The 14,283-nt window shown below is 42.3% G+C and overlaps 1 protein-coding gene across 4 annotated transcripts in view; it reads right to left on the reverse strand.

Moving 5' to 3' along the window:
• The window catches only part of RNF17 (ring finger protein 17), a 49,460-nt gene extending 42,577 nt beyond the window's left edge, over positions 1 to 6,883 (reverse strand). The window contains exon 1 of one of the 4 annotated variants that reach the window (XM_083608936.1): positions 6,770 to 6,883. Coding sequence is in view for 2 of the 4 variants with exons in the window: in XM_083608934.1 (XP_083465060.1) it covers positions 240 to 366 (127 nt within the window). In the remaining 2 variants the exon portion in view is untranslated. Of the gene's footprint in view, positions 1 to 239; positions 517 to 6,769 lie in introns of those variants that run through there. The other 3 variants (XM_083608934.1, XM_083608935.1, XM_083608938.1) reach the window with 3 other exon arrangements.
• Between the last annotated feature and the right edge of the window lie 7,400 nt (positions 6,884 to 14,283).

Raw genomic sequence — 14,283 nt, forward strand, 5'->3', positions numbered from 1 at the left:
GCAACAAAACGCCACCGCAAACCTTCCCGAACTCAACAGGTCCCGTTTGCGCGTGTTTAGGATGCGGCTGCGCGGGGTCCCGAGCCGCAGCCTCGCCTCCTCGGGAGCAAGCAAGCCGCCTGCCCCGGATTAAGCGGAGTGGTGGTGTGTTTTTTTGCAACCCCCAGTTCTCTAACCCGCTGCCCCTTGCAAAACCCTCTCCTTCTCCGAAGACGGAGCGTCTTGTTCGCACACTCCACCTGAGCCGGCGTCTCTCAACACCCGTCGCGACGGGGCTCCGCGCTGCGGGCCGCCCTCGAAAGGGCTTTTCTGCTGGAACCTGCCTCGCCTCTTGGCGGAAGCGCCCGGGAAGGACGCCGCCGCCATCTTCTCCGTCCTCTTTCCCTCCCTCCTTCTGCGCCTCGCGTTACCCCGCGCGGCGCAAACCGGCCAAGATCCGAGTCACCGGCCAGCGCGAGCTCCAGCTCTTCTCCGTATTTGTTTGCGCCCACCTTCCCCGGCACGTGCGTTCCGACCAATGGAAACTTCTTAGCCTCCTTTCCGCAGCCAATCGCTGCATCTCAGGATGGAGCGGGGGCGGGAACCCTCAGTGTGTGCATGGCAATTTAAATATAATAATAATAATAATAATAATAATAATAGTAATAATAATAATAATAATAATAATAATAATAATAATAATAATAATAATAATAATAATTAAAAAAAATTTCTGTCTTATACGTGGGATGGGAATTCGCAGGAGGGCGCTACTGTACAATTGATTGTAATCATTGATATGCCTTTAAGGCGGATTTAATATATGTATATGGTTTTATTTCTGTTAATATTTGCTTGTGTTTTAATGGATGGTTTTTTTCCCTATGTTTTTAGCAGTTCTTGTTTTTATCTGTAAGCTCCCTTGGGTCCCGTCAGGGAAAAAGGCAGGATAATAATATTAATGATGATGATGATGATGATGATGATGATGATGATGATGATTGGGTTGAAACTGGGGGTTTGCAAGTGCAAAGGTACCATCTGTTAAAATGCATTAATTACAAATTAATATTAACGAATCTATAGACAGGATCTTTCCCGCAGAATCACCCAAAGCGCTCCCTCCCCCCCAGCAACATTTTCTTCGCTTTTGGACAATGATGCTTTGCCCAATGGAGTTGAGCTTTATTATACTTGCATTTGCAATAGTGGCTAGTCCTTTACCACTAAATGTACCTCAAGCTTTGTTTCATTTTGATTTCCCCCCCAAACACCACCACTGTGCAAGTTCACATACACACACTACCTCAAAACTGGGAAGCAAAGACTGCCAGGATCCCCATCTTTGCTCTAACTACTGCATTACTGTAATTGCTTTCTTTTCCCTCCTCTCACAGCTGCATCATATCTTGTTGCCTCAGTGCTGAGAAACCCTCTCATTGTTTCAGGTATGTTTACCTCACAAAGCTAATAAGTACCTTATGCGGCAGAAAGCCCCTAGGATATTGGGTTTTCTGTTTTTAATAAGAAAAATAAATTGCAGATTTCAGACGCAAGATGGCAGCAAGGTTTAGCTATAATTAGAATGGCTGAGGATAGCCATACCTAATAAGATGGAACTATATCCCCCATCATTTTCTTGGCTTTGTGTATTTTACAGAAACTCTACAGTGTTCTCAGCCCAGTGGTTCTCAACACAAATTATATCTATGCTAAACGTTTCATTAGTCAAAGCAAGAACCAATATAACTTTCCAATAGCTGTTTGGAAAGAATCCTATCAGTGCACAGATGGGTAGGTATTTTATCAGATGGGTTAAATTTACTGGAAAAGGAGCACCTGAATCTAAATTACCCTGCTTTTTCTCATGTACTCATTTAGGCAAATTCTGTGGATGACATGAAATGGAAATTATATGCAACTAAAGGAGACATTCCCAAAGGCTTCCCAGTGAAGTAAATGCTCTTAGTCCCAAGAACTATGTAGTCGTAGAATAACACTGAGGACACCCACAAATATATACAATATGTAGCTTATGGTGCAATCTGAGTATGTCAACTCAGAGGTAGGCCTCACTGAGTTGAATGGGACTTTATCCCTCACACTGTCATGAATTGCAGGACCAAATTCACAGTTTACCAGATTAAATTTGAGTTCAGTAACCAACTGTTCAATGGCACCTCCATGAATCTCTGAATTATTCAAAAAGGAATATATTTAAAGCACCACATTCTTACAAGAAAGACCATATTCCCTCATGTGAACCTGCCTGGGTTTTGAAACTTAAGGGAAGGCCCTTCTCTCGGTCATGCATACTTGGTAGGGAGAGGGCCTTCTTGGTGGCTGCTCCCAGACTTCGGAACATGCTCCCAGAGAAGTTTGATTAGCTCCTTCCTTGTAGTCCTCCTGCTTATTCCACCACCTTATTCCACCTTGTTTGAATAACTAATTGCTTTTAATGAAAGGGCTGTGTCATGCTGTTTTAACTGTAATTATTTGTATGGTTTTAATAGATTTTTTAAATGTATATATACAGTAAGGTAAAGGTAAAGGGAGGGACGCGGGTGGTGCTGTGGGTTAAACCACAGAGCCTACGACTTGCCGATCAGAAGGTCGGCGGTTCAAATCCCCGCGACGGGGTGATCTCCCGTTGCTCGGTCCCTGCTCCTGCCAACCTAGCAGTTCGAAAGCACTTCAAAGTGCAAGTAGATAAATAGGTACCGCGCCGGCAGGAAGGTAAACGGCATTTCCGTGTGCTGCTCTGGTTCGCCAGAAGTGGCTTAGTCATGCTGGCCACATGACCCGGAAGCTGTACGCCGGCTCCCTCAGCCAGTAAAGCGAGATGAGCGCTGCAACCCCAGAGCTGGTCACGACTGGGACCTAATGGTCAGGGGTCCCTTTACCTTTAGGTAAAGGGACCCCTGACCATTAAGTCCAGTCGCGGATGACTCTGGGGTTGTGGTGCTCATCTCACTTTATTGGCCGAGGGAGCCGGCATTTGCCCGCAGACAGCTTCCGGGTCATTTGGCCAGCATGACTAAGCTGCTTCTGGCGAACCGGAGTAGCGCAAGGAAACACCGTTTCCCTTCCTGCCGGAGCAGTACCTATTTATCTACTTGCACTTTGATGTGCTTTCGAACTGCTAGGTTGGCAGGAGCAGGGACCGAACAATGGGAGCTCACCCCGTCGCGGGGATTCAAACTGCCAACCTTCTGATCGGCAAGCCCTAGGCTCTGTGGCTGCCTTGAGTTCCTGTCAGGGAGAAAGTGGAGTATAAATCATAGAATTGTAGATTTGGAAGGTACCCCAAGGGTCATCTGGTCCACCCCCCTGCAACTTATAAATAAATAAATATTTTAAAATCCATTAAATTGTTCAAGGACTACTGACATTATCAACTCTAGCTGCAGTCAAATACAGTGGTATCTCGGGTTAAGTACTTAATTCGTTCCAGAGGTCCATTCTTAACCTGAAACTGTTCTTAACCTGAAGCACCACTTTAGCTAATGGGGCCTCCTGCTGCCGCCACGCCGCTGGAGCATGATTTCTGTTCTCATCCTGAAGCAAAGTTCTTAACCTGAAACACTATTTCTGGGTTAGCGGAGTCTGTAACCTGAAGCGTATGTAACCCGAGGTACCACTGTATAGTTGAAAAGCTTGCTCCCATCCAATTATCAACCAACCTGCCTTGTAAAACTAGTGCAGGCAAGAGGCTGCATACTCTGAAGCTAATGCGTGTGTGCAAAAATGCACCAACAAACTCTCAACTCTGAAAAAGAAGAAAATAAATCCACACCAACTTCTGACACCATGTAACAGTTGGTTCTCAAAGGTTCTGTGGAATAAACTCAATGATGCACAAGCCTCCTATGTACAGAATTTATCCATTTTTTCCAAAGACAAGCAAGTAGAAACATACACATCAAAAGACAGAACCTCAGATCAAAAGCACTAGGCCGATAAATGTTTCTCACAAGCAGTTCATAGTTCCCCAGAATCCTAAACGTATCAACTCAGTGTTAAGTCACATTAAGATGCTGTCATTTATTCCTAGGAAATTATGCATAGGTTTGCGACTTTACAAATGCTTTATGCTTTACAGCCTTGATAATTAAGAAACATTCTGGAAATGCCAGGAGACAGTCCTTCGTTTCCTCTACCTCCTAATACCGTCCTCATTGTCGCAACACATTTCTGGTTTTAATATAATTTATTGTGCTTGTATTTTTCACAGTGGCGGGGAAGTCACGCTTTTTAAGTGGAGCAAAACCAAATCCCCGTGGCACATTACACAATGATCCCTGTAAGTGTAATTGCTAACAGATTAATCCTGTACCATGGAAGCTGTTCTGAGTGTTTTACCAGAAGGAACGGGGTGTCTTTAGAGCTTTGTGTTAATAAACGTATGCAGCAATTTGACAAGTACTATTACTGAATGAGGCAATCAATTGTGAGATTAAAGGGATATCTGCATAGATGAAATTTCAAACTAAGCTTTTAAAAATGGATTGTTCTAAGCAGGTTAATTCAGAAGTAATCTTTCAGAATGCAACAGGGCCATATCTATACATATGCACATATTAATAAAGGTAGTTACGTATGTATGTGTGTGTGTGTGTTTTTTTCCTTCTCAGAATCATTTCACAGGTTGAAAATACTGTAGGGCTGTTTTATCAATATTGGAGATAATCTCTATCTCTATCTCTATCACCTCTATCTGTATATCAAATCCAGAGAGACCAGGCAATCCTGAAGGCAGAATACTTTTGTCAATTATCAGCCTTTTTGAAGGTGGCTCCCAGATCCGGGTCAGATTGGTTTAGACCTGTAAACTGAATATAATGGCATTTAAAGGCCTCCTCCTCCCCCACCACCTTAAAAATGAGATGCTTTGTGTTTAGCAGTTTAAAATAAACATTTTTGTTAGGCTAAATTTTGTGCAACTTAATGCTGTAGCACAGCAAATTTAATTGTGTGTATATTAACAGCAGCAACATTTACTGTAGCCAAACACTGGAGGACAGTGAACCTGGGTGGAATCTACACACATATAAAAACCCTTCTGAAAATGCTTTTTAAAAAAAAAATAAAAAAGTGTTTTTAAAAATACATGGAATTTTCCACAAGGCTCACTATCGCCATCTAGTATCACATTGTATATTGCACTTAAAACACACTTAAAACATTTCATTTGCAGCTGTATAGCCGAGTCCCTGATGACAGCCTGGCAGCAGCAACTGCAACTTGGCTTGATGGAAAGGTTAACCCATCAAGTTCAAGCATGTCAAAATAATCAAACAGACACTTTTGACACCACCCCTAATTTCTGCATGGGTCATAAATACGCAGTTGCAAAAGAACTTGCACTGCATGGGAATCTATGGCAGGACTTATAATGCAACGTGTATAAGTGATATAATCGACTTCTGGAACAATACAGGGCACTTATCCAGGTTGTTGATGTGTAATATCATAACTTGTGCTTGCTTACAACTTACCCTCCATGCATCCATACTTTCCCTTACTATTTTAGTACCTGATCCAGAGGGAGAAGATGGAGGGCACGAGACCAGCAAAGATGCCCCACATTGTCCTATACCGTACAGTGGTACCTCAGGTTACAAACGCTTCGGGTTACAAACGCCTCAGGTTACAGACTCCGCTAACCCGGAAGTAGTACCTCGGGTTAAGAACTTTACCTCAGGATGAGAACAGAAATCGCCTGGCAGCGGGAGGCCCCATTAGCCAAAGTGGTACCTCAGGTTAAGAACACTTTCAGGTTAAGAACGGACCTCCGGAACGAATTAAGTTCTTAACCAGAGGTACCACTGTAATGCATTATGCAATAACTGAGCCTTACTGTACTGCTAAAGGAATCCTGTAAGTTGTTGACACATGCCTGTTTGTTGGACGGAAGCATGAGTACCATTAACAAAATTATGTCGATGTCAGATTTTTGTGGCAAATTCAATAAAAGTCAGCTCAATAAATGAGGCTGTGACTTGTTTTATTGGTGGGGTGCCTTCTCTCCCCCCTTTCCCCTCCCTTTTGCTCGCTCGTTTTCTTTGATTTTTTTTGGTATAATTATACATCTGCAATCAACTGTCAAAAGCCTGCTGCAAACATAATAGACAAAAGCAGTTAGCAAAATTGGTTTGTGATTCTTGATTGCAAATGAGTCTTCTGCTTCAGATACCGTAGTTCAAGTAGCGGTTTTCATAAACAGTTCAATTTCTGATCCTTTTAAGGCCTTGGTCTCTTGTCTATTAATATTTTTGGGTGTGTGTGTGTGGAGGGAAAACATTATCATCAAGCCGGCAATCTACCAAAGATTTCAAAATGGCATGGAAATTAGTAATCACACATGATGAAAACATTTATGATCTTACATTACATTCATTTTAGATCATTGGCAGACACATTTCAGGAAGGATAACAATATTATACAAATTCTAGTGCTCTAGCAAACAAAGGGATTTAAACACCCTTGGCTGAGGCTGCTGGTAATATCCTCGGCTAAACTACCAATCATAATGTTTTAAAATCAAATTAGGATTTTCTTTTCCTCTTTGAAACAATTCTGTGAGTAATAAGCAATAACTTAAGCCCCCTAGTTTTTTTTATATTGCCTCTCAGTGCATTTGTTCAAAGGCATTTATTATAAACAATCTAATTCGCATATCATGTTATCCTGTCAAGAGAATGTAAAGATCTGATTTGGTATTACCCCAGCAGGAGAAAACCTAGCTATAAGTGAGGAAAAGACTCAGCTGAGAGCTAGTTTTCTTACCTTCCTTCCTGTCTTAGTAATCAGCCAGTAGCTTCAGATCTCCTGGAATACATTCCTCCTTGGCCCAAAACAAAAAATGCACCACAACTTAACTCTTTCACAGAGTAACATATATATGTATATAGTCTGAAGGACTGAAGGAGTTGGTTTCTCTTTTCCTCCTCAAGGCCTAGGTTAGCCAGGGATGGGGAAACATCATACCCAAGGGCCAAATGCAACCCTCCAGACTTCTCTATCTGGCCCTTTGTTCTCAGGCTACATCCTTAACTTGCTTTGCATCTTCCTTGAGTCAAGGAATACGTTTTATGAAGTACAGAAGTCACCAGAACGTTTTGGTGCATTCTAAGATTGGCTCCCAGTATGTTTCCGAGCACAATTCAAAGTGTTGGTGTTATGTACTGAAGTTCTCACCCTGGGTCAGCAGGGGGATACTGTAGATAGTTCAGGTCCACATATGCAAATAAGGGATCAAAAGTGACGTTCAGTGATTTCGCTCAGTGTTTCAGCTCAGTGATTCAGCTCCGCTCAGAGGGTGGCTGCATCTGGCTGTGCTCTGTTGTTCATCGATCCCATCCTCATCGCCAGTGTTAAGTTGTGGGTGAACATATCAGACGACACAGCGATTCTTCAAACAGCTCTTGTTTATTCACAGGCCAGAACAGAACTGAACTGAAGGGTTCAGCCAGCCTGCTTATATAGAGTTCCACTAGAACGCAACAGTAACCATTTTCTGTAACTATCCAATAGCTGAACATCACTTTCGATCCCTTATTTGCATATGTGGACCTGAACTATCTAATTGAACCATTATGTGTAGTGCTGTATATAAGGAAACCATTACGATTGTAACCAACGCCTTATCTCGGTGGGGAGGGGTGCTATGTACTGAAGTTCTCACCCTGGGCCAGCAGGGGGATACTGTAGGCCCCATTAGCTAAAGTGGTGCTTCAGGTTAAGAACAATTTCAGGTTAAGAACGGACCTCCGGAACAAATTAAGTTCTTAACCCGAGGTACCACTGTACTGTGAAGCGTGTATGGAAATTTCCAGGAAGGTAGAGAAAAGTCTACCTGGTGAATCATTAATGGAGCTGTATCATGGGGTTGTATCTCTGTGGCTTAGTCACAAGATCATCAACTCCAGCAGTCTCACGAAAGCAGCTTCATGCAGTTTAGCCTATGCATATGTTAATTTGCAGGCATCCATGTTGGGTGCAGTGTATCTTTGTTCTAAGCTACTTAAGAGAATGGATGTGTTTTTCTCTGTCTCCAGTTACGCATAAACTAAGATATTATGCCTTATGCTGGATGCTGTGCAAGAGCCATGCAACTAAGTGAATGTACCTTCATTTGTTTTTAAGTTGTTTGAAGTTAAATTCTGTGAATAAAGCTTTGGAACCATATTTTTCAACTGGATAATTTCTCCCCCCAATACAAGAGTCAGTTTTGCTCATCCAGTGGCTTCCACATGTGTAAAATTAATAAGCTCAATAGAGATTGGGGGAAAGCCCCATTGGGACCAGTTACCGGTAGCTGAATAATAATAATAACAATAATAATAACAACAACAATAATAATAGTAGTAATAATAATAATTATTATTATTTATTTATACTCCGCCCATCTGGCTGGGTTTCCCCTGCCACTCTGGGCAGCTTCCAACAAAGCACTAAAATACAATAACCTATTAAACATTAAAAGCTTCCCTAAACAGGGTCTCTTTCCTCCTCCTCTCAAGTGGGCAGGTAGAAGAAGGAAGGTGCGACTCTGTACCCTTCTGCAGTCTACATTTCCATGCTGGTCATAGAGGAAGCGTTGTTCTGCTCAAACAAGCTATTTATCTTCTGTTTGGTATACCGAGTACACAGGCAAATGTTTTAGCAAAGAGCTAAATGCTGTACAGTCATAGTTGGTTTTTCTTCTTCTTCTTAGCTATGTGCATGAATGCAGTATAATCCAGTTAGGACGCCTGTGCTTAATGGAGACAGCTGCATATGTGGTCAAAAGTTGATAATGATGGGAATGATTAAGGCTGCTCCCCAGGAATCTCCAACCCCTGCAATGGAAAAACAGTTCATGGAACCCAGGAGAATGCAATTTATGTCCATCTACACCTGATTTAGGCTGTGAGGCCCATAATCTCAGTGTTTAAATGAAAAGGTTACACTCTGAAGGTTTAATTTTATCCCAGGAAAACATAGTGGAAAAATAAACAATTAATGTATTATTTTTAAGGTGTCCAGATTTTTTTGGGGGGGGGGGGAGGAGGGACAACACTTTTAAAAAATGAAACACGCAAGATCAAATTTGTCTGTTGTATCAAAACACCCCCCTGTATTATTGTCTTATGTTATCTTACACAATTCATATGTAACTATTTAATTTGCGGCCTGAAAAAATCAACACTGCACTGAGCCAAAGAAAGAATAATAAATGGATAGTCAGTTGAAACCCTTGTTAATGGTACACGCGAAACATTAACTAATAGAATCAGCAGAAATAAATTAATTCCAAATGGAGCATCTTACATTTTGCAGGGGAAGGTGAAAAGTTTGCTAAACAACTAGGGCTTTTGGAGGTCAGTACTTCTGCTGCTCACAGGAGCTATCCATTCTTGCTCACGCTGGAAATGAGCCTTTCCCTAATCTGTGTCAGACAAATTGAAACACAGAGTCCTGGTTGTACCACTGGCATAAATGTGTTAGATACAAAAGGCTGGAGAAAAAATTTGGTAGCCTGGATCCTCAATGGCTCATTGAACAGGATAACTATTGGATTCAGGACCATCATTTCAGATTTCCATTATTTTAAGATTTCAACAATGGGCCGAATCCAGCTCTGGGATTCTTTCAGGGTTAATAATGTGAAAAGTACTTAATTTGAGTACATTTGTTGCATGCACACACACACATGAATTTGTCTAATCTTTAAAGCCAGCCAAGCTGGGAGCCATCACTGCATCTCGTAGGAGCGGGTTCCTTAGTTATAGTGTCGAGAGAGAGGAGGGAAATCTATTATTTATCCCCTCTCTCTCTAATATTTTTATTAAATTTTCTGTTTTACAATTTAAAATATTCATTTCAACAACCTTAAAATGTCAATGACTTCCCTTCTTCTCTTTCCATAGTTCATTTTGCATAACATAAATCCCTGCGTATTTTATATAAACTAAGCCATTCAGTATTCCATTATTACTTCCATCAAAACTTATTTACACTGTTGAATTTATCTTAATGCTGCCAACGTTTTCACATGTATGCAATTCCCGCCCCCCATATATTCAATAAATGTTTTCCAATCTTCTTTAAACGGATGTTCTTCTTGTTCTCTTATTCTGTAAGTTAGGTCTGCAAGCTGCACATATTCCATCAGTTTAAGTTGTCATTCTTCTTTGGTTGGGACCTCGCTCGTTTTCCATTTTGGGGCTAACAAAACACAGGCCGCAGTAGTAGCATACATAAATAACATTTTTTTGACACCTGGGAATTTCCGTCTGAATTATCCCCAATAGAATGGACGCTGTTTGTTTGTTTGTTTGTTTGGAAAAGTGTTTTTAAACATTTTTTTTCCAATTCATTATAAACTATTTCCCTTTTACCCTTTTACAGGTCCACTACATATGAAAGAATGTACCCTCGACCTCATTGTATCTCCAGCACTTATCTGATTCAGGGACATCAATACAATAAGGTACCAGAGACCGCTGTGGGTTAAACCACAGAGCCTAGGACTTGCCGATCAGAAGGTCGGCGGCTCGAATCTCCGCGACAGGGTGAGCTCCTGTTGCTCGGTCCCTGCTCCTGCCAACCTAGCAGTTCGAAAACACGTCAAAGTGCAAGTAGATAAATAGGTACCGCTCCGGCGGGAAGGTGAACGGTGTTTCCGTGCGCTGCTCTGGTTCGCTAGAAGCAGCTTAGTCATGCTGGCCACATGACCTGGAAGCTGTACGATGGCTCCCTCGGCCAATAAAGCGAGATGAGCACCGCAACCCCAAAGTCGGCCATGACTCGACCTAATGGTCAGGGGTCCCTTTACCTTTACCTTTACCTTTACCAGAGACCAGAAAAATAGCCGTGTTTTCTTAAATTTTGAAATGTGCTCCAGAAACACACACTGCTGTTTAAAAACATCACAGCAAAGTTGGGGTGATTTTCTGACAAATTTGTGGTACAGTAATAACCACTGGAAAGATTTTCACACCTGTAGCAAGAATAATACACTTTCATCATCCTGGACCCATTTCACTAATCTTTGATTATGCTAGTTCAGTATCACTTTATTTCCGTGAAATGCAACAAGGTCACGCAGGCAAAAGAACTGGTGTAAAGGGCAGCAGCGTATCAGCCCCCCCCCAACCTGGTCCACTGGCCGTTTTGTTGTGATTGTTGTGACTGCGGTACTCTGTTCTGACATTTCATGATGTTAACGTAACTCGGAAAATGTCATGCTTATTATCAAGATCTAAATGTCAGCATCCTTGACTGCAAAGATCTGTAAAGATCAGGAACTATAAAACAAAAAACTCTGTCCAATTCCTACCCTTCATTCATCACTTAGCAACATTTCCCCCCCTTTTCCTAATGAGCATGAAAAAATTCCACCCGTGTTTTCTTTCTATGTAAAGTCACAGGGATAAAACAAGTGATTAATATTACAGACATATGCTTTCTATGAATATTAGGTAAGAGGCAGGATCTTTTAAAGACATATGTGGAATTGCACTGGGTTGCTTGCACCCCTTTTCAAAATACAGCCAGCTTTTTTAAAACAACAAAAACAACAACAATTTTTGAGAAGCACCTGAATTTAAAGGTGATTGTTGTCAGGTTCTCAGGCACACTTTGGAAATATCCTTACTTGCTTCAGATTACTTTATTGATGTGTGTGGATCAGCTGTGGAGATTCATAGTAGGACATATGATGCCTTAGGGTCAAAGAACAAATTGTCCTTGAGATCTATGACTGGGTTTCATGATGCTTTTGTTTTTACTTTAAAGCAGCAGCCAGGAACATAGGAAGCTATGCTATATTGAGTCAGACCATTGATCCACCGAGCTCAGTACTGTCTGCACTGACAGGCAGCGTCTCTCCAGGGTATCAGGCAGGAGTCCTGGCACTTTATATACGCAAAGCAGATGCTCCACCCCTGAGCAGCAGTCCTTTCCATAGTGTGTGTATGTTTTTGTGTGTACGTGTACGTGCATGTACAGTGGTACCTCGGGTTAAGAACTTAATTCGTTCTGGAGGTCCGGTCTTAACCTGAAACTGTTCTTAACTTGAGATACCACTTTAGCCAATGGGGCCTCGCGCTGCCTCCGCGCCACCGCTACCGCGTGATTTCTGTTCTCATCCTGAAGCAAAGTTCTTAACCCGAGGTACTATTTCTGGGTTAGCGGAGTCTGTAAGCTGAAGTGTCTGTAACCTGAAGCGTCTGTAACCCAAGGTACCACTGTATGCACATTCACACAGTCCAATATTTATCAGAGCAGCAGTGCTAGAAGACAAGTATTTTATCATTCCCCCTCCTGGTGTTTTCCAGTTGAAATCCCATCACTTCCAACACAAGTTCCATTTGAGAGCCAACACGGTACAATGATAAGAGTTTTGGGCTGGGGAGACTCAGTTCAAATCTCTGTGCATCCATCAAGCTCTCACTGGGCATGTCACTACTTTTCAGAGTTGCTCTGAGGATAAAATGGAGAGCAAAGAAGCACAGGGCATAAATGCAATGCAAGTGATTAATAACCCCATAAAACGACAACTACAGCAAGGGGCAAAAGTAGTACTAGTAGTACTAGTACTAGTAGTATTAATACTAGTACTAATACTAATACTAATACTAGTACTAATAATAGTACTAGTAGTACTAATTCTTCTTCTTCTTCTTCTTCTTCTTCTTCTTCTTCTTCTTCTTCTTCTTCTATGCCACCCATCTGACTGGGTTGCCCCAGCCACTCTGGGCAGATCCCAACAAAATATTCAAAACACAGTAAAACATCAACCATTAAAAACTTCCCTATACTGCACAGGGCTGCCTTCAGATGTCTTCTAAAAAGTCAATTACGGTAGTTCTTTATTTCCTGGACATCTGATGGGAGGGTGTTCCATAGGGCGGGCGCCACTGCCGAGAAGGCCCTCTGCCTAGTTCCCTGTAACTGTCACAAGACATAACTACATTCCACCAAGTAAAGAATAATCAAACAACATATAGAATGAGATAAATGGGTTTGTTCAGTAGTTCCACGTTCATGCTTGGCCACCCTAGCAGATGGAAAGTTAGACAGCATAGGCCTTTGGTGCTCTCTTCTAATAACGTAAGAAGAGCTGTTCTAGATCAGGCGGAAGGCCCCGTCTACTCCAGAACCCCTCTGCCACAGTGGCCAGTTTGCTGTGGGGACCCACCAAGCAGGATCTGACCCTTAGGACACTTTTTTACGTTTGCACCTTTATCTTGCCCCTCCTCACCTTATGATTTCTTAGTAAAGGAAACTGCAGCGACACTAACTTATCTCTCTTCAATCTTGTCTGACAAGCGCAGCCTCTTGATCAATACAAAATGTGTTAAACTGCAAATGCTAATATAGTCTGTGACCTTTGCATAAATGAGAATGCTTTCACCTTCAACACCTCACTAATGAATAGAGATCTGGTGGCGATGCCATTGCTCATACATTGTCAGTTCTCGGACGCGTAAATGAAGCACATATTGCAAGGACCATTGTGAGAACTGGTTTCCACGCATGCCCTTCCCTCAGATCCCTTCGTGTGTTCTTTCAAAGTGTGGGTGTCTGAAGCCCTTGAAGTTATTGGTCCAGGGAAAATTACAGCTGGGCTGTTTCTGACCTGGAGATGTTGCAGCTGACACATCAGCCTAAACTGGCGGGAAAGTACTCTAGTCATTTGAATCTCCAGTGGCAACACTGGATCTCATAGTACAGTGGGTTAAGAACTTAATTTGTTCTGGAGGTCTGTTCTTAACCTGAAACTGTTCTTAACCTGAAGCACAACTTTAGCTAATGGGGCCTCCTGCTGCTGCTGCTGCGCCGCCGCTGCACGATTTCTGTTCTCATCCTGAAGCAAAGTTCTTAACCCGAGGTAATATTTCTGGGTTAGCGGAGTCTGTAACCTGAAGCGTATGTAACCTGAAGCGTATGTAACCCGAGGTACCACTGTACTTATCGTATGACTCTCTCTTTCCGAACGAAAGGGAGGCGGAATTCTGGGCCATGCTGAGAACTGGATGTCTAGACTTTCGTGGCTCAGCTGGATTGAGTCTTCTGTAAGCAGAAGAGACAGGTCAAGGGGCGAAATGCTTGGCAGTTCCACAGTTAGTGACACATACCACACTGAAATGGATGGGTTGTGCGCAGCAGCACAACCACACTTCTGCACAAGTTGTGGTTTCCCTTATATATTTCTGCAGTAGCTGAAACTTTGTTCAATTTTATATGTGCAGGTGGCCTTCCCAGTAGTTTATCATGCTAAGATTGCTCTAATATTAATATTAATTTAGCAT

Source organism: Podarcis filfolensis, assembly GCF_964270895.1.
Source record: "Podarcis filfolensis genome assembly, chromosome: 4".
NCBI classification, from domain to species: domain Eukaryota; kingdom Metazoa; phylum Chordata; class Lepidosauria; order Squamata; family Lacertidae; genus Podarcis; species Podarcis filfolensis.